Here is a 26,438-nt window from a genome sequence, read left to right as displayed (position 1 = left end):
CACACAGGAGACATAATCAGCGCTGATTAGGGACTTAGACATATTCGATTTCTCACGCTTTATGACTCTGTATAACCGTTGCCACTTTACTTAATAAATCCAAGGTCCTCGTGCCGACAGACTTTATTACCGCTCCGTCTCATTTTATCTGGTCCAGTAACTAGACAGATCGTTTTTCCCCTCAACCTTTTTTACCTCTAAACTTCAAAACTGTGACATTGCACACTTAATCACAGGTTTAAGTACTAATTTTTCTGTTGTATAGTCATATTATTATGGCATGAAACAAAAAATACAACTATTTATTGCAAAAAAAACGACCGCAGGAAGGATTTTACTTACAGCTCTCGAAAACAGGTTTACGGGATAACATCTGAACGGCGTGACGTCATTACACGAAATTTCCCGGGGTTGGTCAGTCTTGCTTGCTGAACGTAGTGACGAATTTTGACGTGAAAGCCTTGCGTGATTTTCGAGTAAATCGCTGTGTTTCAATCGTCCCGTGTTTCAATCGACCCGGCTCTCCTACTATATTTTCCCTTTGATGCATATGTTGTTTTGACAAATGCATAAGAGGGTGCCCTGTACCAGCGCACACCCCTTCTGTAGTCGAATAAAATATCCCAATTAAAAGGCTATGGTTTGTGTTCTGTGTAGCTCAAAATAAGTCAGACAATCGTGCTCTGGGACACAGTTCAATCGATTATTTTCGTGAGAATGAGCACAAAAGACAATAGAGGGTGTACCACACTATCTGCTGCCAAAATTGGAGTATCCATATTCCATAATACAAAGCATTGACCTTTTGTTGCATTTGTGGTTTTGACCAACACAGTCTCACTCCGAGAACGTCAAATACCGACTGTTGGCAAAGGCCCTTTAGCGTCGGTGACTGATGGGAACGGTACCCTTTTTAGTCGGTCGGTGACGGTAAAGGTACCCTTTGGCGTCTTCTGCATACGGAATGGGGGGTGCCTCACTACGTGGATAGTTATTGGATAGTTTTTAGGATATTCTTCTGTGAATATGGCGGACATACTTTTCAATCCTGGGTGGAAAATATGATATTTTAGCATAGTTAAACCATTAAAAGTGTTTATGTAAACATTTTTAGCGAGAAATGTGCATTTTACTTTCATAATCGTCGTTCGGCGAATGTGAAGGATGTTTGGTTTGATAGATATGACGAAGAATATTTCATCGGGCGATAATGGCCGGCGTACAGGCATCCCGGGCTCACGAAAATAGGTGACACTGTCACGTTATTTAATCTATTGAAACGTGATCAGGTACACGTATTTTCTAAATGTTCGTGTCAAAAAGCACAATTTTCAAACTCATGCATATCAATTGGAAGTATTTGTCGTGATTTGTCACTAAGCACGACTTCCATCTAAGGTTCTGTCCGGGAGCTTTCTCCCTATTGTCCCTTAAGGAGCTCCGTACAGAACATTTATTGTTAAAAATTGTCTGTGATAACTAAGAATATGACAGCTTTTCCAGTCTCACCAATATGCGCACAGATCGCACGGTTTGACACTTTCGAAATGCGTGCAGTACATACGCCAAATGACCATTTCGTGTGCATACGATACGCAAAACCCAGCATTAACTACTGTGGAGGGCGGATACGTCCATTTCGCGTGCATATGATACGCAAAACCCAGCATTAACTGAATGGGAGATGCAATATTTTAGGACAGATTCACCATTTAACGTGTTTCTAATGACATTTCTAGCGAGAAATGTAGGCCTACTTTTCCCTTGAATAATCCTCAGTCAGTGAATGTGTATGATCTTTATTAATCTTTATTATCTGAATGGGAAATGCAGCTCACGTGTTTCCTGCTTTTGTGTTATTAAACCGTTACTTTATGTAACTTTTAATGATATCATCTTGTTAGAAACACACTGAGAGCCAACCCAGTCGCCAAAAGCATACGTTGACAGTGTACGTTTTCGTGAACACTGGATTACGTCGCATTTCAAAATAAAATAGCGTGTTTTACACACACACACACACACACACACACACACACACACACACACACACACACACTGCATTTCGCTGCCAAATATATAAATACTAAGGCAGAATAAAGAATAAATTAATTCATTATCATTCAACTTCAACATGCGTTATTACAGTATAGTGGTGGAGGGATGACGTATGTTGGCCTACCCGGAAGTGAGCGTCGCCCTGGGTTCCCTTGACAAAAAGCCAACGGGTTTTTCCATTTGATTTTGGATTATTGCAGAAAAATTAGCATCTTTGAAGCACCTCCTCAAAAACTGAAAATAAATAAAAATAACTGTGCTCCAAAGAAAGAAATGTAAACCAATGCATTCCAAATGAGAGTGTTTCTCAGATTTTTCCATGCTACACAGAACGAAATGTAAACCCATGCAAATAAAGACTTCATGGTCATAATCATTTAAATATCATTAATCTCCTGAGGGTGGTATTCTATTTTTTTCAACGGGGCTGAATCCAGTCACTTCACCGTCATGGTTGCTATGGTGGTTGCTATCCACCAGCCCCTCTTATCCTTACATGGCTCTAAAAACCACGCGGCAAATGAGCTGCCGTAAATTGTGTTGTTTTTGTCGTAAACTAGGGTCCGATGGTTAAAAAATAGACGGATATTCCAAGGTATCCTTATAAGGCAGCTTGGATGTTTTTATTTTCTGCAGTTTAGACTTCTTCTATAATCTATTTTTGAAAGCAAAACACCAAGCTCATTGATTTAACGAGGCAGGGTTATTTGAAACAATTTATTAAATAAATATTTATGAGAGGTCATTCCTTCTCCTGAGTTTTCTTCCTATTTATGTCTAGTGTACAACCCTACTGTCCACAAGCATCACCCCCCCCTCCCCATATGGATTTGGAGAATTGTTGCCACGTCCCAGTGGTGGAGGTATCATATATATGAAAGAGGGCATTCAATTATACTACAATGATCAATTAGGAGGCCGAAGCCCTAAAGGAAGTGATGCAATAGGTGACTGGGTCGACGACATTTAAGTAAGCTTTACTTTGAGGTCTCTAATATATCAAAGGGGGTCTCAAAGGACGCATACGCTTCAACCTGTGGCTCCAGCCCTACAGGAAATGACTCAGCAAGTGCTCCATCTCGTTGCACCTGCACCCAGCGGCTCGCTTGCAAGATTTTGGCCTGAAGTTATTCCCAGACCTACACCATAGCCATCCAACACGCATATCTTAGAATCAGGCTTCTCTTTAATAATGACCGTACAGAACATGTACGGTCATTATTGGAAAGATGCTGTCTATCCAATGGGAAAGATGCTGACAGCGTCAATTAGAGACGTAGTGAGGCACCCCCCATTCCGTATGCAGAAGACGCCGAAGGGTACCTTTACCGTCACCGACCGACTAAAAAGGGTACCTTTCCCGTCAGTCACCGACGCTAAAGGGCCTTTGCCAACAGTCGGTATTTGACGTTCTCGGAGTGAGACTGTGTTGTTTTGACACATACATAGGGTGCACCAGGGGCGGAGTGGGACACTAATAGCCACCGGGAGAATCCTCCCCGGTCCGGCCCTTGAGTTGTGCTGGGGTTAGGTTGTTGCTCTCTGTGGTTGGAGAAAAGGCAAATTAAAGTACAATACTTGACTGTGTGTTCTGTTTGATTGTATACAGGTGTGTTAACTTTAGACACTGTGCAATAGCATGAAAGCTCCATGCCTACTATGTTTTCTAAATTTCCTTTTAAATAAGATATATTTGTTAAGTTTTTATTTGCAGGCCGTTATGTGCTACTGAATCAACGAGGTGGCAAAGCATAGTAATGTTATAGGCAAAAGGGCAGAATCGAATTTTAGACTACCTCGATGCATTGGTATCCCACATTGTCCCACACAAACGTAGTCTTTGTCCCACATCTGGTGAATTGGGATCTGGTCACCCTATTCATATAAGAGATCAGATGAGGTGGAGGTGCGGCAGTTGCCTGTTCAGGGCCTGATGATGTTAGATCACCTTTAAATGAGGAAAATGATTACATCTGTAGCTTTTGTTCACTGACCTCTGTCCATACGATGAATGAATAAAGAAATGTTCTTCATATTAAAAGTTTGATTCATTTTGATGATGCATATTTATTCGGGCAGAATTTAGCATGATGTCGAACTTAATTATTTCCCGGATTTTGTATTGGTTACCATAGTCCCTAAATGTATGTAGAAACGCAGGAAATTGTATTCAAATCACTATTTATTTTCTTTTCTTTTCCCTTCATCTCGGTGGGGCAGAAACTACTGGCGTATGACCACACCCACAATTTATATATATTTTTAACATGTATATTTTCAGCAACATTAAAACAAATCAACTAAACTAATTTCGAGTAAGAAATTAAAATAAACTATAGCCTAATGTCACTGCACGCTTTTGAAGTGCCATCCGCAACACTCGTCATGATGTCGGGCTAATTAGAATAGCCATATGTGCAATGGAAACACCAACTCTGCAAAGTCAAAAATTTGTCATCAATCAAGCAGACCTTCGATTTGGAACTTGGAACCGACGATGTGTGCAAATCTCTCAATAACAACACTTTTGAAATCGGATATTTCTCAATAACAGCTGATGAAATCAGGTATACAATTTTAATATCTGCTGAAATAAATAAATAAATAGGCTTCAATGCCGAAAGATACAGGCGGAGTAATTCGATTTTAAACAACAACAGTAGAATTTGACCATGGGGCAGACTACTTAACGACCATATGGGCGTTTTATAGCGCGGATTGCAATTCTTATTGCAGCCTGCAGGGTTATGCGAGAAACATACGGAGGGACGAGGTCGCTGAGCTCCGCTGCCCCACATTGCATGACACGTTAAACTCAACTAGAATCGCCACCATCAATTCGATATCAACAGACCAAAAATAGTCGGAAAGCCTACAGAAACAATAGATAGTTAATGTGACATTCACATTATTAAAAATAAACTCGGATCATCAACTGATTTACTGAGGAACTTTTTTTTTTGGGAGCATGCTTTTGCAGGGAGTTCGCCGCCCACCTGCGGCGGCACGCGCCTGCCCCAGACCCCCTGGACTATTAAGTCCCTGCCACTTCTCAGACCAAAGTTACGCCCTTGCGTGCACGTCAGATTCCCGTCCCACGGTGAGGTGCCCTGCGCGTGCCCGTCAGACCCCGTCCCACAGCGAGGTACCCTGCGCGTGCACGTCCGATTCACGTCCCACGGTGAGGTGCCCTGCGCGTAACCGTCAGACCCCTTCCCACAGCGAGACACCCTGCCTGGGCGTGCATGATACCATTCCGAGGTGAGGTAAGGTGCCGTGCCGTCATAGGGGGAGGTGCCCTGCGCGTGCATGTCAGATACAGTGGCGGCGCCAGAAATAATTTGTTGCAGTTGCTTAACAGTTGCTGTATGAATTCAAGAGGTTGCTGGTCAAAAAAAAAAACCTTGATCAAAACACCTGAATTTGGCAGAGGCACGGCCGGGAAGACATTTTCGGCACGGGTTGGGGTGGTTGCGGTCCCTTACGAGGCAAGTTTACAGTACAGTAACAACACAGACTAATCGCACCACTGTGATTGAGTGTGATCGTATCATTTGACAGTTCAACGTGCGCTATCTTTCTCCCTCTCCCTCACACACGCACAGACATAAAGACGTAAAGACATAGAACAATATAGAGGAAGATATTTAAGAAGGCCAACATGAAAATAGCCCAGCGGCATGTACACATTCACTGCTAGTCCAGGTGGCACTGCGGCCACACGACATATAACAAACAACATAGTTCTCTCAATCAACAGCCCGTCAGCAGTCCCCCAACTACAAGGTTAGCTGTCCTGTCAATAGTGGTGAATTGCACATCTCAGACCCACCGTCGCCACGGTACATTCCAAAGCATTCACATTAGTTGCGCGATACCTCTCAAATGTAGGCCTATGTGGAACATTAATACAATAGTTGCTATTATTGTTGATACTATTATACTTCATAATACTTCTATTAAGGGCGGATCATACCAGGCTACGATGAACCCATCCTTTGGCATGAGCCAAACCTAGAATCTAGTTCTACTTCAAAACAAAATCACATGGGCCCCAAGTCAATATGCTGCGACGGGCAAACTTAATAACCAAACGGCCTACCTTAAATCGATGTCTTGATCACAGGACGTCTTGCAATATTCCACTTTAATCCATACGGTTTAACACACCAACATTGCTAGCAAGCATGTGCTAACATTGTATTGCTAATTCAGAACTGTGTAGGCTACAATATTTTCTTCCGTTTCTTCAGACATTGCCCACATCCAAAATGTGTCATGTATAAACATATAAGCCTATGCTAATTATATTATTTTAACTAAAAGGAGGTACCGTATCCTCAGCCTCGCCATCGCGAGTCGTGTTTGAACTTGATTTCTTTCGAAATAGTAAAAACTTGTCCATATTTTTTAAGCGCCAACGAGCCGGCAACGAACATCTCTGACTGATAATCTCGCCGCGAGATGTCCGCATATTTGAAATGTTATTTATTTTTCGTAAGACTATGCTATTAATGAAATTATTGTTTCATGCACATTAAATAATAATTAATTAATATTGTACATATTGCTTGGGATAGTTTGTGTTAATTGTGTGTATGTTTTTTTTTTTTTAATCTGTTCATGTCACTTACAGAGTGTGCGCATGCCCAACGCTCGGGAACTGGGCACGGTGAGGGGGAGGGGAGGAGAGGAGAGTCCCAGGCTAACTCGTGTTGATTTGAACGACAGTCCAGTCACTGCCCTGAAATGTTGACGCTACTCACTGATTATGCACTTAATCTGGTGATTCATATGACAGGAATGGTCGGTATGGTGACGGGTACCGCATTCGGCCATAGGTTTAGTTGAACTTATTTAATACCATTTTACGGAAAATGGCATTATTTCAAATATGTTGTTTGAGTTTGACAAAAAATCAGGGGCTGCTCTGGGGTTTCTGAGTAATTGCTTGGAGTTGCTATAGCAACGGCAAGCAACCGTTTGGCGCCGCCCCTGGTCAGATACCGTCCCGCGATGAGGTCCGTCTGTTGAGGAGCGCCGCTGTAGTTCACTCCTCAGCAGGGGCACTTCTTCGACACACGGAGGTAAGAGTTCCGAACTTCCTATGAAACGATGCACAGGACCTGTTTTACAATAAATGTATTCCTAGCAAGTCCCAACTCATTACATTTACAAAACTGTAATCAGTTCTTATTTAAACGTTGTATAGGCTCAGGGGAAACTGGGACGGTAACGTCAGGCAGTCCACAGTTGCATGCAAATTATGACTTTAGGTTCGGTCAGATAACTTCAAAAACATTTGTTTAATCAAACAAAAGTTACCATTTCAAAGCCACCGAGCACATGAACACTGACAAGCTCGCTAGTCCTGCCAGTATCTAAATGAGTTAAGAACTCTATTAACCCCTCATGCTGTCACGTGAGGGGAAAACATCGTCTCCTAGTCGGGGATAAGTTCAACCTAAAGTCCGAGAGGAGCCATGTGACAGCCCACCAGGACAGCGTTACTTCTGTTGTATGAACCTTATAAGATGATGTTGCTGTTGTTAAAAGTAAAGATCTGCTCTGACGTCTCGGACCTCAACAGACGCGAGAACGTGATTCTGGAGAGATGCGGTCCAACCTGTTGGGCTGGGACTTGTAGGCCTATAAACAGGGCTAGGCTCAGAATAATCGAATAAATGATTCGCATCTGACTTAAAGTCCTACCTATCACTGCATACCTTTTTTTAAATTTCAATCAACAAAATCAAATACAACGGTTGTGTCAACCTCAACGTTATCTGTGTGTGTAGCCGGCCGCGCCCACCAAGCATCCTGTCTACGCAAACGTGTCTGAAATAAACGTAAATGAGTCAAATATAAACGTCCCAAGTTCCCGTACCTCACCTTACCATATCTAAACTTTGATCAGCAAATGCACATTACAACGACGAAAACGTATGGTAGTCTTTCTATTTGCAAACCACTGAAAACATGACCTTAAACGCAGGGCCGTGGTTCTGCCAATTTCTGATCCCTTGTCAGATAGTGGCGAAGTCACGCCCCTTACGGCAGAGCCCATGGGACCTATGACATCGAAAAATATGAATGGGTTTCAATGGAGAGAAAGTAATTATTTTCTGGTCCCAGTCTTTATATGCCCTGAATTACACATATGTTGTTTATGGATTTAAATGATAATTTTCATGCAAAGAAAACTAAAAGTTTTCGCCAAAAAGTTTGATATTGTTAGGTTTTGTTGTGTGCAGCCGCTTTGTGAACTACAACTCTTCGCTGCTCTCGACGCGAATGATATACGTCACCACCCGAACTTGGAACTAATGTCGATCTCTCTGCTCCACTTCACAGCTTTTTTCCAAGGGGAGGATAAAAGCTTCGAAAGAGGTGAAAACCTTTATAACTGGGGGCATGTGGAGAGTTTCAGGTATGCTGATGGGGAGATTGTCGGTCTTGTCCACGCCAGTCGCAGGGAGCGTGACGGCACGAGACATGTAGTCTTTCACATTGTGTTTTCTCTACAGCCTTTAACTGAACATTTGCACAATAAACGGTCAAACTCTTGACATGAAAAATTATCATTTAAATCCACAAACAACATATGTGTTATCCGGGGCATATAAAGACTGGGACCAGAAAATGATTATAAATTACTTTCTCTCCATTGAAACCCATTCATATTTTTCGATGTCATAGGTCCCATGGGCTTTACCGGAAGGGGCGTGACTTCGCCACTCTTTTGATCGCTACCCTACGTCACAAGCGTATTTGATCTGTCGGCCAGTCGCCTCAATCAAATAATTCTCCCACTGCAGATTCACGTTATTTTACACCAATACTCACCTTATGTAAACTTTAAGAAAAGGGGGAGCATATTTTGATGCTGGTTTATAACGTCTTTATTGAAGATGTCAAGGGTACAATATGTGTATAGACCAATTGCCTCTATCAAATAATGCTCCCACAGCAGAATCACGTTATTTTACATCACTACTCACCCCATGTACACTGTTGATTCTGTTTTATAACGTATATAGGCTATTGACGATTTTAGGGGTACAGTATATAATGTAGGGTGTGCAATGTATATAATGTAAAAAAAAACTTGAATATATTTGTGAATTGGATTCTGTATGTGTGGGTTCATATATTAAATAGATAATAACTATTCAAAAGATCCAATAATAAAAACAAGCAATCTTTATTTTATTTTGAGATATTTCTTGCAGATATATACAGCGCTATTATCATGGCCATATTGAGCACACTCAAAATGTGCCCACCGACTGCACAATTCACACTGCACCAACCAAAAGAAAACAATTTAAAAAGCATTAAAATTTACAATGAGATACATTGTATGGTAATATGCCCACTCATTTTGAGCGCATGCGCAGAGCCACTAGGTAGCAGAATTTGACGGGTAGCAGAGATTGGCACAACACCTTCTCTAGCCCTTTGATTGAGTTTTGTGCCCCCCTCGTTCCCATAGCGAGTGTTGCCCTGTTAATTGACATTACTATACCAAACATCACTGAAGACATGTTCAGTATTAACTGATTTACCTTTACTTTGCTTACCAGCTTTTTCTCCCAATTATAGCTCTACTATACTACATTGCAATGAAACAATGTGTGATGCATGGGCAACAAACTAGGTTTCAGAATATTTTCTTTTTAATTATTTACTTTTCTTATTACACACTCAAATTCTGGTCCAAAGTATGGATGAACAAAATAAAGTGTAAAGGTGTTCATGTGAGGAATCTTAAAAAAGCTAAATATGGCTAAAATATAGTCTACCTCCATACATAAATAAAAAATGCTCAAGAATATTGAACATGAAATTAAACTAATCTTCACTGTGAAAATAAGGACACAAAAAATAAGCAAAAAGGGTCACCTCTAATAAATTGTATACAAAAATACTATGAAGATTGCTCAGGAATATTCAACAATTTATACGATTTTAGACCTCTTCATTTTAAGAATCAATGTACGTCGAGGTTGATCAATGCAGCAGCTGATCTCTTGACTAAAGGGCTCTTTATGGTTCCACGTTGAAGCAACGCAAGGGGGTTAAGGACCCGTTACGCCCTTGCGAACCCTCCTTGCGTCCACCGCAAGTGCCTGACGTGCGCCTCCCAAAAGTGTTTTCACCTTGCGTCGAGGCCACGCAGCCGCAAGGGCTGTGATTGGTCCGCTAACTACATAATTTCCGGCAATACGCTTTGCATGTAAAAAAAATTAAAGGCAAAACATGTAACCTTTGCCTTCACAGCCGTAACCTTTTTTATTACTCACTAGTTATCCATAAAAAGTGGAGACTTTTTCTATTCGGTCATCATGGTCATTTTGTGTTTTTGTTGCACTTTGTTTGAGTCGTATTCAGCTTTCAAGTTGCAAGAATCCATGCCATACCATATTCAAAACTTCTAGTAGTAGACCAATTGTAGAGTAATAGCATGCACAGACAAAGATCAACTATTTGTTCTCTCTCTACCACGGACATGCATAGCGACACGTGAACCCGACGTAGAACCATAAAGGTTCATGACTACGTCGAAGCGACTGCGTGGTCTTTGCGTTGCGTGAACATGCCCAACTTAACATAACGTCTTGCCCCCCTTCTTTTGTTAAGAGGTAGTAGGTAGGGGGGACGAACACCAACACAGGTACAATGCTAGGAGAGAATGTTGCTCCACCGGCTTCGTAGAGAGAATTGTAAATATAGGAAGAAAATCGTGTGTGTGTTGAAACACTTGAACTTATCTGCTGAAGATCTCGTGTGGTTGTGTGTGTGTGTGTGTGTGTGTGTGTGTGTGTGTGTGTGTGTGTGTGTGTGTGTGTGTGTGTGTGTGTGTGTGTGTGTGTGTGTGTGTGTGTGTGTGTGTGTTGAACCTCGCACATGTTTGCCAGGGCGGGGCAGGAGTTGTGTGGTAAAATGTTCATGTGAAAATTGATTTGCCTGTGATTCCTGTGTGTGTCAGAGCTCTGTCACTACAGGGCGTGCGTGTGTGTGTGTGTGTTTTGGTTTGTGTGTGTGAGATTGACAGCCTCCTGGGACGATGTCAAGTCAAGCTCTTATGGGACGGCTCCGCAACCGGCCCCAGCCCCCCACGGCCGTACTCGGTGAGTGTAGAGAACATGCTTTAGTGCCTCCTAGATGTAGAGACCAACAGTAAGACACGTGTGGAGTGAATAAACCAACAGGCCCTAAAACGACATGCAGCTGGGCTTGTGATGTGGCCGGCGAAAAGGACATCTCTGAGTGGGTTATTCCGCTAATATCTATAATATTATTGGGATTAATCGACTTAAAGCAGCAATTATATTGAATCATCCGGGGGCTTTGAGCATATTGTTTTTGCATTGGGAAACATCTGGTCGATAGCTGTATTTGACCACTGTAGGTAATGTTGGATTTGTAACGCATTGCTTTTGGACTGCTATAAGGAAGAGGTGTCCCTTTATAGAAAGAGACCCATGGACTCTTATCAACCAATCAGAAGTACTAGAATATGCTGTGATATAAATACATGGGCATACATGGGAAAGCATTGTTGGGACTATCCTGCTCCTAACCACTACTAGGGACCCACTAGTTGTTGGATGTCATAATGTAGAAAAATATATGCACTGCTGGCCAACAGCAAAGTCATTCAGCTTCCTTCTGTTTATTTTCAGCACTGTCGAAGCTGATGGTGTGTGCTCTCCCTGTGGCACAGATTGTCATCGGTGAGTTCACGCTCATTTTTAATGTTGTTGCCCAATACAGGACATCACAAGACCATCATCACTTCCTGTGCATGGCCTGCGGTCTAAACCTTTGAACTGACAGTGGTTGGGAAATAATGCAACCAGAATATGAGGCTTAGAGATGCAACTTTATTTATTTTCAATTTATCTTCTTAGAAGAGGCCAATATGAATAATTTCAAACTGAACTAAACTGCTATAGATCACCCGTGTCTGTATGATTCCCCCCTCCACCAATACATCCAGTGTATATAAAGATAATCCATTCATAAGCCTTTTAGTGGGCTACCCTGTCCTCAGTGGTCCTCAGAGAGACACCACACCAGGGACAACCCTGTCCTCAGAGAGACACCCCACCAGGGACAACCCTGTCCCCAGTGGTCCTCAGAGAGACACCACACCAGGGACAACCCTGTCCCCACCCCCATTTCCCCACCTGAAGAGGACCTATTACACCATCAGGTGTGAGTGTGGATACGCCCACTTGGGATGTCAGAAGAGATTAACGATAATAAAACGAATTGATTTTCGAATTTTCTTTCAATTTTTTTAATTCAATGTATTATAGAAATTACAGAACAGTTTGATACATATCTGTACATTACTTTAGATTTGAACATTTTCTTTTTGACCATTTTGTGTCGTTTTTCAAGGCAACATTTAAAAGTCCTCAGTTACAAAGTGTTTTTGGGAGAGACTTGCTGAATAAATGCATCTTGTTTTCAAACTCAAAAATAATCGTTTCAATATTGACCAAAATAATCGTGATTATGATTCTTTCCACAATCGAGCAGAGCAGCCCTAGGGCTAATCACACTCACACTTACTGGTGGTATAACCTGTCCCCTTTAAGATCAGATGGTTCTGTCAGCGACCGAGGGCAACAAATATGAATATGAATGGCAGGGCCCAGAGGAGGGGGGTCAGGCAGCATGTGGGTAGCCCCGGCCGGCGGTCGGACTGGTCTCAGGGAGAAGACGGTTAGCGCGAGCTCCGGAGTGCTATAACAGAATAACTCAGAAGGCCTGAGGGCCCTGAACCAATTCTGACGGGCATGGATCTAGTGGTGAGGCCCTGAACCAATACTGACCGCCATGGACCTAGTGGTGAGTCTATGAACCAATACTGACCGCCATGGATCTAGTGGTGAGTCTATGAACCAATACTGACGGCCATGGGTGGGAGACCCAGGCACCGTGACCACGAGCAGGCAGAGGAGCACTGCGTGACCTTTATGGACTCCTTATGGATCATCATGTTCTTTATGGACTCCTTATGGATCCATCACGTTCTTTATGGACTCCTTATGGATTCGTCACGTTCTTTATGGACTCCTTATGGATCCATCACGTTCTTTATGGACTCCTTATGGATCCATCACGTTTTTTATGGACTCCTTATGGATCCATCACGTTCTTTATGGATTTCAGAAACGTGGATGCAAAAATAAAGTACAGGACAGTTGCCAGCTTAATGCGAAAACTGAAACCAAATGCAAATGCAGAAGCTCAAAAATATTTATCTACTTCTCAGGAGGAAATGGGGAAAACAAAAAGGGCACAAGGCCGCTGATGACAAAAGCCAAAAGATAAAGGAAAGCCAGGTCCCCATTCAGGAGAGCAGTCCAGGGGCAGGCAAAGTAAAAACGTAGATAAATCCAGAATAGGGCGGACAAGCAGGCAGGCAGGAACATGGCAGAACAAACTGAATAGCCGAGCAAGTCTGGGCAGTAAAAACCCAACCAGGAACCGGGGAGCAGGGCCAGAAGGCAGGAAGCAGACCGATGGACAACCACAAAGAGAGACCAGCAGGGGGAGGCAATGAGTCCAAGATTAGTAGTAGAAGAACACGAAAACAAACCAATACAAATAGAAAATAATCAGCAGAAAGAATGTCCCTCACTCTGCTCCCTGGACCAGTGTCCCCTCTACCTGCTGGGGGGGGGGGCTGAGGCTGAGCCTCACTCTGAGTCCTGTCCCCTCTAGGCTCCCTGTACCTGCACCAGTGTCCCCGGCAGCGCCTCATCCCCGTCTACCTGGTGGTGGTGGGGGTGTTCGGCCTGATGCTCAGCCTGCTCAGCTGCCTGCCCTGCTCCCAGCAGGCGGAGGACGGCTCCAGCACGGCGCTCGGCCGTGTGTGTGCCACCTGGAACTCCCTGACCTCGCTCTTCCTCTTCTGCTGGTTCATCGCCGGTACGCTCCCGTTGTAGTCCTTGGTTCACACGACCCTCGTCGTGGAACGATGGATCGTATGATATGCACAGGACAGAACCATGTTTACCATTGTATTACTGCATTTAAAAAGCATTTGATTAAGTTCTTGTGCCTGGTGATATCTCACTTCCTCTCTCTGATTGAAAGGTGTTCTGTTAGTTAGCCTTCACGTGCCACTGTGCACTAGAGGTCTGATATGAGGTCAATCTACTGACCGTGGTGTGGATTCCTTTAACTGTTGTGCAGCGTCGTCCACTCTGCCCCCCCCCCTCTTTCCTTCTTAATAAATACAAAAATGGACTGTCATGAAGTGCCTTTAAAATACATTAAATCATTAAGCCTGTGCATTGTTGTGTCCACCCGTTTACAAGAGTGGAATTGACCCAATCGACCCTAATTGCTCCCAGAGCAATACCAGGAAAGCTAATAGCCTGTTAGAAGACGACCGCTTGCTGCTGTTTGTACCGGTTCTTACAGTAGGCGGGTGGTGTGTTCAATCACATGCCCGCGCTTCTGGTTAATGGTTAATGCTAACAGTAAGCATGTTGTTTTAAATGACTCTTCTTGTGCTGCATGCCGTCGTCCCTACAGGAAATGTGTGGATCTACTCCATCTACCAGCCCAACTACAACCACACCACCACGGCCGTGGAGCCGTACTGCCACAAGACGCTGTACCTGTTTGCCTTCTGGACCACCACGCTGCTGTACATCCTGCTGGGCCTGTTCCTGCTCGGGGGGTGCTGCACTCTGCTGTGCTTCTGCGCCTTCGGCCGGGCCGACCCCGACGACAACGTCTAGACTCAAGGCCCGCGGTTATCAAATTAGAAATATAGTCTTGCTTGTTGCCATTTTTTAAGAACGATGCCCATTTTCTCTTTAGGTATGGTGATGATACAATGGGGTTGTACTGTAAGTCACTGAGTTGTGGAGACGACCACATTTGAAGCCATAGATAATTTAGAATCATGATTGAAGCTTTTTTAAGTTTGTTCCATGATTTAGTTTTTCTTTGATTTGTGCAGTAATGACATGTCTATGCAATAGGACGATCATAATGATGGTGTGAGTGTTAATGTGCTATTTTGCAGTAGGGAGAGTTTGGAATTTTAGCTAGAATTATTTTGTTTATATTTATGTTACTGTTTACATGGCGAGAAAGAATCTTTCAATGTTTTAAGTTAAATCTGATACAATGTATGAACATTGTTAAAGTTAACGGTGAAGATATACCAACCACTGCCTTTCGATAAATGATATGCATCGTTTAATCACAGAAATAAAATGTACATACAAAATATCTTCTAATATCTTCTGTTACGTTTATTTCTCTCTTAACGTTCTAAAACGTTTTCATATTGTTGACGTCAGTATTTCTACCCTTAGTCATTCATACAGGATGTTTATGACCCTATTTCCCCTCTATTTGAGTGTAAAGGTGAGGTAGGGACAGCATTGCTTCTCTGGTTAGTGACCAGGCCAGTGATGTCAGCAGGTCTTCCGGACGTAATTGGCCAGCGCCTTGGCGTGGGCGGGCTTATAGAGGAGAGTGAAGCTGGAGGGCGTCAGCAGTCCTCCACCCTGGGAGTCCACCTTCCCCATCAACACATAGGTCCGACCTGAGAGAGGGGGTGGATTCAGATACATGTTGTTAAGGAGCAGGCCTTCGTCTATCGCACTGGGACAGCAGGCAGGTTAGGACTACGGACGGTAGGGGCTGGTCGATTCACATTTACATTGAGGGGATCTTTCTGACGCTTGAATCCAAGCGTCTTCCAACCATTCATTCACAGGCCGACGGCGGCGTCGACCATGAAAGGCGACAGCCAGCTCGTCAGGAGCAGTCGGGGTGAGGCGTCTCGCTCAGGGACACCTCGACACACACCAGTAGGAGCCCTAGCCCGTAGCCTCACCTGTCTGCAGCCCAGGACACCTCCTGCAGGTGGAGCTGAGCTTTACGGAGACGGCGGGACCGGTCTTGAGGAGCTTCAGGCCTCCTGTCTTGTAAGCCTTGATAACGGACACCTCCGCCACCACGCTGCCCCTGGCCCCGGGCGTCAGAGAGGAAACCCTGCCCGCGATCACTGGGGGTGGGACGAGAGGGTGAGGGGAGAGAGGGCTGAGTCAGAGAGTGAGGGAGGGTTGGGAGAGTACAGCCTCAAATACCAACACCAGGCCAAAGAAGGCACATGCTGCTTTTGCTGCACTGTTTATGATGCAAGAGCAATGTTTTGAAGCGTGAACCAGGATTGCGCCTCAGGGTGACGTAATATTATTCTGAAGTGTTAAAAAGGCACCATGTGTACTGCAGAAATACACTGAATAAATCCCCTTAAAAGGTCCACCCACTCATGTAAATGTGTTCCTCAGCAGTGGAATACTTCTTAATGAAATTGGAAACAAGGCATCTTTCTGTTTTTGGCTTCAGGCCAAGGCTCTTCAATGACACGGTAGTACTTCAGATACGAGATAAGGATGGAGGTGACTCACCGTAGTCCTGTGGGCAGAAGTTGGACTGCAGGGTTCCTATTCGTTTGCACGCTTGGTTACACTGCGGGTTCACAGATGCTAGAACTGCAGCGAAACGTGTAGTCAATGAAGACCCAGAAACTCATGGGCACACAAGTAAACATTGTATCTAATGCACTTCCACTGACACTTACGTTTCTTAATCAGGGCTGGTTTCTTGGTCGTGGTCTTGCCGTCTACATGTTTAGCTGGAACTTTAGGCTTGCCCTTTGGTTGGATGTTAGGTTTCACCACGGGTTTAGCGCCGATTTGAACCGCTCCTTTATGAGTCGGCCTCACTGGCGTGGCTAGCGGTTTTGGGGTGGGCTTAACCTTAGCTTTAGCTTTCGAGGGCTTTACTGTAGATTTCATGCTTGGTTTTGGCGTCGGTTTGAACTTGTTCAACTTCGTTTTTGCCGTGGCTTTAAGTTTGAAAGTAGGCCATGGCTTTGCTGTAGTTTTAATCCTGGGCTTATACGCCTTAGGTTTAGCAACTTTTGGTTTAGCGGTGGGTTTGGCTACTTTGGGTTTGTGAGTTGGTTTAGCTGCTTTGGGTTTAGCGGGGGGTTTAGCTACTTTAGGTTTGGGGGTGGGTTTAGCTACTTTGGGTTTAGCTACTTTAGGTTTAGCACTAGGTTTAGCTGCTTTGGGTTTAGCGCTAGGTTTAGCTGCTTTGGGTTTAGCTTTAGGTTTAGCTACAGGGCGTCTGGCTGCCGGTCTGGTCCCAGGTCTCGGTCTGGGCTTGGGGGTGGGTCTGGTGGGCTTGGGGGTGGGTTGGGTTGCTGGTCTCTGGGTCCTGGAGACCGTGTTGGGGCTGTAGATGAAGTCCCCCCCAGGGCCGGGGGCCCGCGCCCCCCGGGGCACGCTGGAGTAGAACGCCATGAAGCCATCAGAGGTCACGCTGAGGTCGGACACAAACTGCACCAGCAACTCGTTGCCGTTGGTCACGATGGTTCTGTGGAGAGGAAGAGGAAGAAAGCGAGAGAGGAGGAAGAGAGGAGGAGAAAGGGAGGAGGAGAGGCAAGAGGGGAGGAGAAAGGGAGGAGGAGAGGCAAGAGGAAAGAGGGGAGGAGAAAAGAGGAAAATAAAACCGACCACAGAATAGAATAAAACAGTAATAATAAAATCTGATGAAAGGTCAAAAATAGGAACAGAAGAGAAAGGGTGGATAATAAGCATATACACACACGGTGAAACACACACGCACACTCACACACACACACACACGCACACACACACACACACACACACACACACACACACACCCACAGACAAGCATTGCCTACTCAGATTGGCATGTGAAAGTACAGCGAGTCAAAGAGCCCAACGTGGTTTCCTGGCCACGCGGCCTCCTCCTCATCCTCACCCCGGCGCCGTGTCCCCGCAGAACTTCCCGATGCGCCGCGAGTCGTCCCTCTCGCCACCATTGAAGAACGCCACATAGTCGTAGCGACAGTAGGTGTCAGGCTCCAAGTCCAGTTTGGCGAACTTCACCTCGATCACCTGTTACGACACGCACACACACAGACACACACACACGCACACACACAGACTCACACACACGCACACACATACGCACACTCACGCACACACACACACACGCACACGGACACACAAACACAGAAACATACTCGCACTCACACTCGTGGACACACACATACATAAACACACACGCACAGAGACACACAATGATATACACAAAAAATAAAACATTGTTTTCTTGTGCAGATGAATGATTTGGTCACGTTTAGAACGAGTGGGTTGTGGAGGCCAAAGATCTACATCTACAGAAGGTACAGAAAGATATTCTCTCTCTCTCTCCCTCTTTTGCTCTATTCAATACAACTCAATCAAGCTTTATTGACTTGCATTTAAATGATAAAACGTTTGCCAAAACATGGAAATAAAGATAATAAATTCATAAATGCAGTACATATGTATATTTTCTCCCTCTCTCTCACACCAGTTCCATTTCTCCCTCTCCCTCTCTCATTATAACTCTCACTCTATCTCTCTCCCTCTCTCTCTCACACACACACACACACACACGCCTCCTCAAAGAGGCTATTCATCCTCGACAAGGCCACAGTCAGCAGGTGGGAAGGAAGTGCACACACATAAACACAGACACACATACGCACACACACTCCGACACCCAACCATACCACATACACACACACACACGCACAGCACACACGACACAAACCCGCACATACCACAAACATACAGTATACACACACCGGCACATACGGAAACATGCACAGACGCACGCACAGAATCACACACATGCCCGCACACACGCCTGCACAAACGCAAACACACAAACTTGCAGAAACACACACACACACACATTCGCACACACACACACACACACACACACACACACATGCTCTTAAACATACCCTTGCGATGTCTAAAACCTGATTCAACACCTGAATCAACGCCTGATTCGACGCCTGAATCGGCACCTCATTCAATGCCTAATTCAGCCCCTGGTTCAACACCTGGTTCGGCACCTGGTTCAACACCTGGTTCAGCACCTGGTTCAACACCTTGTTCAGCCCCTGGTTCAACACCTGGTTCAGCACCTGGTTCAACACCTGGTTCAGCACCTGGTTCAACACCTTGTTCAGCCCCTGGTTCAACACCTGGTTCAACACCTGGTTCAGCCCCTGGTTCAACACCTGGTTCGGCACCTGGTTCGGCACCTGGTTCGGCCCCTGGTTCGGCACCTGGTTCAACACCTGGTTCAGCCCCTGGTTCAGCCCCTGGTTCAACCCCTGGTTCAACACCTTGTTCGGCCCCTGGTTCGGCACCTGGTTCGGCACCTGATTCGGCCCCTGGTTCGACACCTGGTTCGGCACCTGGATCAACACCTGGTTCAACACCTGGTTCAGCACCTGGTTCAGCCCCTGGTTCAACACCTGTTCCACGTTCGGCGCTGAGCTTAAACCGGATTCACGCACAAGAGCCAGTAAAGTGGAGGGCAGCCCTGGCCTACAGGGGGATGTGGGCGCGGGATGGGGATTGGCTCACATTACTGGGCTCCACAGAGATGTGCCAGGAGCAACTGATGCCTGCTGGGTAATCAGAGGTGGGCCAGTTGGGTGTCTGGACGGAGCCCTGCTCCTTGGTCAGCCGGCCCCCGCAGAACTGGTTCTCTGGGGAGGGACACACACACACACACACACACACACACACACACACACACACACACACACACACACCCAAACACAGAACACACACACACACACAGACACACACACACACACACACACACACACACACACACACACACACACACACACACACACACACACACACACACACACACACACACACACACACACACACACACATAAATACACACGCAGAACATACACATCACACACACATACTCAGACACGCACACATACACACACACACACACACACTCATACACACACAGAACACACACATTATACACACATGCTCACACAAACATTGCACCACACATACAACGACATTGCTGTTGATCTAGTTGTTTTTCTTGTTCTACTCACTTCACACTTCAGGCCGAAATAACTGCTACTACCGTTTGTGTGTGTGTTTGTGTCTGTTCATGTGTGTGTGTGTGTGTGTGTGTGTGTGTGGGTCTGTTCATGTGTGTCTGTGTGTATGTGTGTGTGTTCCTTTGTGTGTGCGTGTGTTAGTGTGTGTGTGTGTGTGTGTGTGGGGGTCTGTTCATGTCTGTGTGTGTCTGTGTGTGTGTGTTCCTGTGTGTGTGTGTGTGTGTGTGTGTGTGTGTGTGTGTGTGTGTTCCTGTGTGCGTATGTGTGTGTGAGGTTCATGAACACACCTTCCACGTGGGGCTTCCCGGCGCTGAAGAAAGCCACGAAGCCGCGTCCGGCGGTGCTGCCGTCGGCCACCATGGTGAGCATCATGGTGTTGGAGGTGGCGATCAGCGCCCCGGGCCGGAAGGTCCCGCAGAAGCGTCCGAGCCGCTGCACCAGGCGCGTGTGTCCGTTGAACACGTCCAGGTAGTCGTAGCGACAGGTGGCGTCCGCCTCCATGTCAAACAGCCGGAAGGACAGCATGACCACGTGGCCCGCCGGGACCTGGGGGGGGGGGGGGGTGTTTGGAAGTGTGGAAGTGTGTGTACGTTTGTGTGTGTATGTGTGTGTGTGTGGGTGTGGGCACACGTATGCATGTGTGTGTGTGTGTGCGTGTAAGTGTGTGTAATTGGAGTGTGTGTGTGTGTGTTGGTGTGTGCGTGTTTGTGTGTGAGTGTTTGTGTGTGTGTGGGTGTGCGCACACACACGGATGTGTGAGTGTGTTAGGGGGGAGCAGAGATTTACAATTGATTAGATATTAGTACAGTTGAACAAATATTAGTTATTGTGATTGTGTTACCGTGAGATGTTATTCAATAGAAAAGAGGCAGGAAGTCACACAAGAGGGCTGTTGAGTGAGAGTCTTAAGGGTTAGGGTTAGGGATAGGGGTTAGGGTTAGGACACTTCTCATGTGGCTTCAGTTCAGAGCAGCACCGATCCACACTTACTGTTCCTCCTCAAGGCTGTAGAAACAGGGTTCTACAGGCCTACAATTAAAATAGAATACATGTTATGTTTGGACAATAGATAACACATTAGCGCCAATTCTTTACATATATTTCAATTACCGTATATTTGTTGTTTGTATATTTTATTTATATATAGATAAAAAAAGAAAATCTGCAATGATAAGAGCAAATGGGGGGCAACTTGTGGACCAGGGGCCACCTCAATTCAGAAATATAAAGATGTATTGTGTATTATCTAATCAAGGGATAGCCCCATACCACTTTCCCTTCCAATACCGACCCCGATGCCGCAGCTTTGGCTGTCTGCCGATACCAGCGTCAGTGCGATGCTTTGTTTTACTCTTGTGTTATTGTCTGTTGTTATCACGTGACACGCTGCGTGCATCGGATATTATTTTGTCCTCCCTCCCGATTCCAATCCAGCGTATTGGGCCATTATCGGCCGATATAAGTGCCGTAGATCGGATCGGCACATCCCTAATTTAATGTATGTGTATGTGTCTATCAGCCTGAAATCCAATTATAAGCCTAATTCTATTTTCATTCTAAGCCTGAATTCCAGTTTCCCTCTCAGCCTATAAGGAGAAGCGGTCAGTATCAGGGTGCGTGAGCTCCCTGAAGGACGTGGCACTGTGGCAGTGGAAGTGAGATGACGACTCAAATGGCGACCCTAAATACAATTTGGAGCCAATCCACTCGATTCATTGTTGTGAGTCCGCTTATGAGGTTGTGTATCAGACGGTGGGCTGATGAGTGGAAGGCCCTCTGGGCGAAGGTTAATTATCCTGTTTCTAATTCAACGTTTGATGAACACAGGTAATGCCGCCATTAGAAGACTCTTGTATTCTTCAACCCGGCTGACAGGACATGAAACAGATCTTTAAGGACGGTGTGTGTGGATGAGGGTAGTCATGGCATCTGCTGCGCTGGCCAGTATAGCAAAGGCCATGACTACCCTCCCCCCTTCACATCTGGTTGATTGATGCTGAAGATGGAGCATGGTGCTCCACTGCCATCTAGGCGGTATCCCCGTGTGTGGAGACGGCTGGTACAACCTGTGCACTGATGACCCAATGCCCTACAGGTGTGCAGCCTCCCCCACCCCAGAGTCCAGGCAGACCCGGCCAGGTGAGGCTGCCTCGACCAGCCATCCTCCACACACACACTCTCAGACATTCAGCCCACCGTCACCTTGAGACACCTCGCTGAGCAGAGGGGCATCAAACCCAGAACCTTTGGGTTGTGATACCATCACCCCTTTCCAGTGGAGGCTTCTCCATTGAGGAGAGGGAGGAAGATCCTCCCTAACATTGTTGAGAATAAAAAATGTAGATTGCCCAGACTATTGTAATGAATTAATGCCCTTAAATATGACTACTTTATTGCCTTTGACTATATAATGTTCGTTTCCCTGGGTAAAGGGACATTAGCACCCCCTATCGCCTATTGACAATTACTTCAGGGAGGAAAGTCCTCCGTCAGCCTCCGTTGACTCCCATTCATTTTCCCGAAAGTACTGGCGGCCGGTGGATAACATGGGTTTCAATGGGAGAGAGGAGGAAAATCCTCCTCTGAGTGGGTGGGACCTTAAGGGGTCTGATTCGCGCAAAAATCTATCCGTCTGCGCTATGAACCAATAAGGAGGATCCCTGGATGTTGAGCAGTGTTGCCAGATTGGTCCGATTTCCCACCCAACTGGGCTACTTTTAACCATGTTAGGCTGGAAAAATTATCATTGGGCGGGAAATCTGCCCAATCTGGCAACGCTATCGATAACAAACCCGGTCTGCATTGCCGCGGTGCTCAGTCTGAGAGACGCAGAGCAAGTGAAATCTGCGATAGCGAGATCCTCCATGCACAATGGAAACATTGGAAACGGAGGACATTGTTAACGTCTTATCACAAAAATCATTCCATTCATTCAGTTACAGTGCTAAGTTAGCGACCAAAGAAAGAGGTAGACCACTTCCCAAAAATCAAGGTCACCAGAAGTAATGGCAACGTCAGTGTTGTGTGTGCTACATGGTTTGCTAGGTACGCATGACTTACTGGTAGCATTACAAGCAATTGTAACTGAAAATAAACATAGCTAAATAACTTCAGTCAGTGAGGGCAAAAATAGGCCCAATGATAGGCCCAGATTTTTTTATTTACTTTTACAAATCAATAGTAGGCCTGATTTGACTAATATGCTTTGCATCCTTTCCTTCTCAAATTACAGTGATGCCACTGGTGGCTTTGTATACATTTTATTCACATAACTCCCTCCCTGCTATTTTGTAGTTCACCAAAACACCCTGAAACAACTTGAGTCTCACATTATTATGCCACCATACACCAACAGTGCAAGCAGGCCAATGGAAACCAAGCACGCAGTCCTTCCTCCCTCACTTTAAAAACCACCAGCCGCCACTGCCCCTTTCTAAAGGCGCTGAAGGGACGATTTAGGATCTTTGTAGTTCTGGTATTCATTTGTTTGAAAGGCATCACCATCCGTCAGCTATTGGTGAGTAAAACGCACTAAGTCTGAGAGAAAGTGGAGACAATAGAGATAATAGACGCGCGCAACTCAGTCATGACCAACAGGGCATGTCTGATGCCCAACCTGATCCCTGATTCCATCTTGGAGGTTGTGGGGTTTCTCTTTGTTTGCCGGTAATGCCCTGCTTTAAGGGGGGGGGGCAGACTCACGGTGATGTACCAGGTGCATTTACTGTTGGGCTGGTATTGGTTGGGGAAGCCCTCACTCGCTACGAAGCCTGAGTCCGTCACCAGGTGACCCCCACATTGGAAGACCGGCCTGGAGGGAGGGAGCGGGGGGGGGGGATGGGAGGGAGAGAGAGAGGGGTGAGGGAGAGAGGGAGGGGAGAGGGAGAGAGGGAGGGAGGGAGGGAGGGAGGGAGGGAGGGGGGGAGGGGAGAGGGAGGGAGGGAGGGAGGAGAGAAAGAGAGGTAGGGAGGGAGGGAGGGAGAGAGGGAGGGGAGAGGGAGGGAGGGAGGGAGGGGGAGGGAGGGAGGGAGGAGAGAAAGAGAGGTAGGGAGGGAGGGAGGGGAGAGGGAGGGAGGGAGGAGAGAAAGAGAGGGAGGGAGGGAGGGAGGGAGAGAGGGAGGGGAGAGGGAGGGAGGGAGGGAGGGGGAGGGAGGGGGAGGGAGGGAGGGAGGAGAGGTAGGGAGGGAGGGAGGGAGAGAGGGAGGCGGGAGGGAGGGAGGGAGGGAGGGAGGAAGACAGTGGGGAGGGAGGGATCCATGGGAGGGTAAGGAAGGAAAGAAGGAAGGAAGGGGAGCGGAAAGGGTCAACATGTAGGGCTGAGAGCAAACATGATATTGATTTATATATAACATACAAACATCATTTTTATTAAACACACATGAATGTGTGTGCATTCTTCTTCAACAGTATTATCGGTAGGAACTGTTGGGAGCAGAGGTCCCTTCCTACTCTGTGGACTCACACACACACACACACACACACACACACACACACACACACACACACACACACACACACACACACACACACACACACACACACACACACACACACACACACAATGGCCTCCAAGCTGACTTCAAAGGGTTTCAGACGGATCACTTTTGAGTCTGTAAATCTTTAAATCAGTGTGGTTTAAACCACTAGTCTACCACACCCACTTGTCAATAAGTCCTGCTGGCTAACATCAGGCTAACACTTTTAGCCCGGAATACATTATACATTCTGAGATGAGAAGGGATCGTACCCCCGGAGGAGGAGGAGACATGGAGGAGGAAGGGATTGGACCCCCGGAGGAGGAGACATGGAGGAGGAAGGGATTGTACCCCCGGAGCTGAGCTGCCGCCGACAGTCCGGCAGCTCAGCTCCCGGAGTTCAATCCCTCTCTCCTCCATGTCGCGGTTCAATATGGACTTCAGGGAGTCAAGGCCAAAGTTCCTTCCCCCCAATTCTTCTCAACCATGGCCGAGATATCCCCCACTAGAGTCTTTACTTGTGGAAGTGCCAGAGACGTCAGACGCAGTCTTTATGATTCATAATATTATCCGAGGCGCACATAGCTTTTGGCCCTGATATTAGATATATTATATAGATACCTTTATATTTTATATTATTATTATTAATATTATATTATATGATTTAGATATAGAGCTCCAGGAGTCCGCACATGGCAACAATCCCTTCTCCTCCATGCTGTGGTTCAGTCTGACAGCTCATTGGGCAGCAGCTCATTTGCATTAAAGCTACAGACACCAGAAGCAGCGCGTTCTGAAGGGAACGAGTAAACCAGCCAGAAAGGCGGATACTGCAACACCTCTGGACAGGACCACTCAGGTATCTCGCTTTGTGGCTTCAGCCAGTGACAGCGACTGCAATGACTGGTTCTGGCCCTTCTAGAGCTTTGATTTTAGTATTGAAGTTATTCTTTAACAGTGAAGATTCTATGCAACTTCCTTCACCACGATTTCATCTATTCAGGGTTCCTGGTGTTTTGTGGGTAACTCAAGGCAAGGCAGCTGATCTCTGGGCTGAGCGGAGCTCTAAAGACCTTTAAGGTTTTAAAACCTCTTGTAAGGTTTTAAGAGGGGTTCACTGACCACGACTTTGGCAAATGCAGTTAACAAGCAAAGTACCATGTACCATGTTTCTGCAATGGAAGACCAGTCTACCTTTCAAACAAAGATCCAGAACAGCATTGCTAGTTGGCAAGACCGGGCAAATCTGACACAGACTACAGGAATAACTCAGTGAGAGGGCAGCACACCATCCCACAGTTTAGTCCCTTAAGACTGCTACCAAGAGAGGAAACACACCCACACACGCACGCACGCACGCACGCACACACACATACAAAACGGGTGCCACATGGGCATGTTGATTGGTCATCTCCAACACACAAAAACACACAATTTAGTACTCACACAACCGATCCATGAGAGCTATACACAGGGACAGGACCTGCTCCTCATCCTAGTGCACACACACACACACACACACACACACACACACACACACACACACACACACACACACACACACACACACACACACACACACACACACACACACACACACACACACCCCTCTATCCCCTACCTGGTGTGGTTGAGGGCACTCTGCGCACTGGTCCACCCCAGGGCGACGGTCACAAGGGCCATCAAACTGCACAGCCAGACGTCCATCTCCTCTCAGCCGACAGAGTGATGAGGACGGGGAGGAGAGAGGAGAGGGGGGAGGAGAGAGGAGAGGGGGGAGGGGAGGAGAGGGGGGAGGAGAGAGGGGAGGAGAGAGGGGAGGAGAGGGGGGAGGAGAGAGGAGAGAGGGGAGGAGAGAGGGGAGGAGAGGGGGG

The 26,438-nt window shown here is 46.2% G+C and overlaps 2 protein-coding genes across 3 annotated transcripts; one reads left to right on the top strand and one right to left on the bottom strand.

The window, feature by feature from the left end:
* Positions 1-7,056: 7,056 nt before the first annotated feature.
* On the top strand, positions 7,057-15,321 carry LOC130369666 (transmembrane protein 272-like). 2 transcript variants are annotated; one of them, XM_056575177.1, is made up of 5 exons: positions 7,057-7,145; positions 11,051-11,192; positions 11,748-11,798; positions 13,804-14,010; positions 14,623-15,321. In XM_056575177.1, exons 2-5 carry the CDS (start codon positions 11,129-11,131, stop codon positions 14,829-14,831), a joined length of 531 nt encoding a protein of 176 aa, XP_056431152.1. In that variant the 5' UTR covers positions 7,057-7,145; positions 11,051-11,128; the 3' UTR covers positions 14,832-15,321. The 2 variants fall into 2 exon arrangements, with proteins under 2 accessions (XP_056431152.1, XP_056431153.1); XM_056575178.1 differs by having other exon boundaries at positions 7,120-7,145; positions 11,067-11,192.
* LOC130369811 (procollagen C-endopeptidase enhancer 2-like) lies at positions 15,192-26,270 on the bottom strand. The gene is made up of 9 exons (XM_056575368.1): positions 26,186-26,270; positions 23,792-23,900; positions 20,377-20,635; positions 19,575-19,699; positions 17,905-18,041; positions 16,694-17,493; positions 16,521-16,604; positions 15,944-16,114; positions 15,192-15,649 (listed from the first exon to the last, which is right to left on the bottom strand). Exons 1-9 carry the CDS (start codon positions 26,245-26,247, stop codon positions 15,519-15,521), a joined length of 1,878 nt encoding a protein of 625 aa, XP_056431343.1. The 5' UTR covers positions 26,248-26,270; the 3' UTR covers positions 15,192-15,518.
* Between the last annotated feature and the right edge of the window lie 168 nt (positions 26,271-26,438).

The sequence above is a fragment of the Gadus chalcogrammus genome, chromosome 17, assembly GCF_026213295.1.
Source record: "Gadus chalcogrammus isolate NIFS_2021 chromosome 17, NIFS_Gcha_1.0, whole genome shotgun sequence".
Classification (NCBI taxonomy): Eukaryota; Metazoa; Chordata; class Actinopteri; order Gadiformes; family Gadidae; genus Gadus; species Gadus chalcogrammus.
The sequence above is the reverse complement of the archived record's forward strand: the minus strand, read 5'-3'. Positions and strand labels throughout refer to the sequence as shown.

Coding starts and splice junctions, on each gene's coding strand:
- LOC130369666 (XM_056575177.1), top strand. CDS start 11,129: ATGTCAAGTCAAGCTCTTATGGGACGGCTCCGCAACCGGCCCCAGCCC. Junction 11,193..11,747: donor GCCCCCCACGGCCGTACTCG/GTGAGTGTAGAG, acceptor GTTTATTTTCAG/CACTGTCGAAGCTGATGGTG. Junction 14,011..14,622: donor CTTCTGCTGGTTCATCGCCG/GTACGCTCCCGT, acceptor TCGTCCCTACAG/GAAATGTGTGGATCTACTCC.
- LOC130369811 (XM_056575368.1), bottom strand. CDS start 26,247: ATGGCCCTTGTGACCGTCGCCCTGGGGTGGACCAGTGCGCAGAGTGCC. Junction 18,042..19,574: donor TCTCTGTGGAGCCCAGTAAT/GTGAGCCAATCC, acceptor GTGTCGTAACAG/GTGATCGAGGTGAAGTTCGC. Junction 17,494..17,904: donor TGCGGGGACACGGCGCCGGG/GTGAGGATGAGG, acceptor TCCTCTCCACAG/AACCATCGTGACCAACGGCA.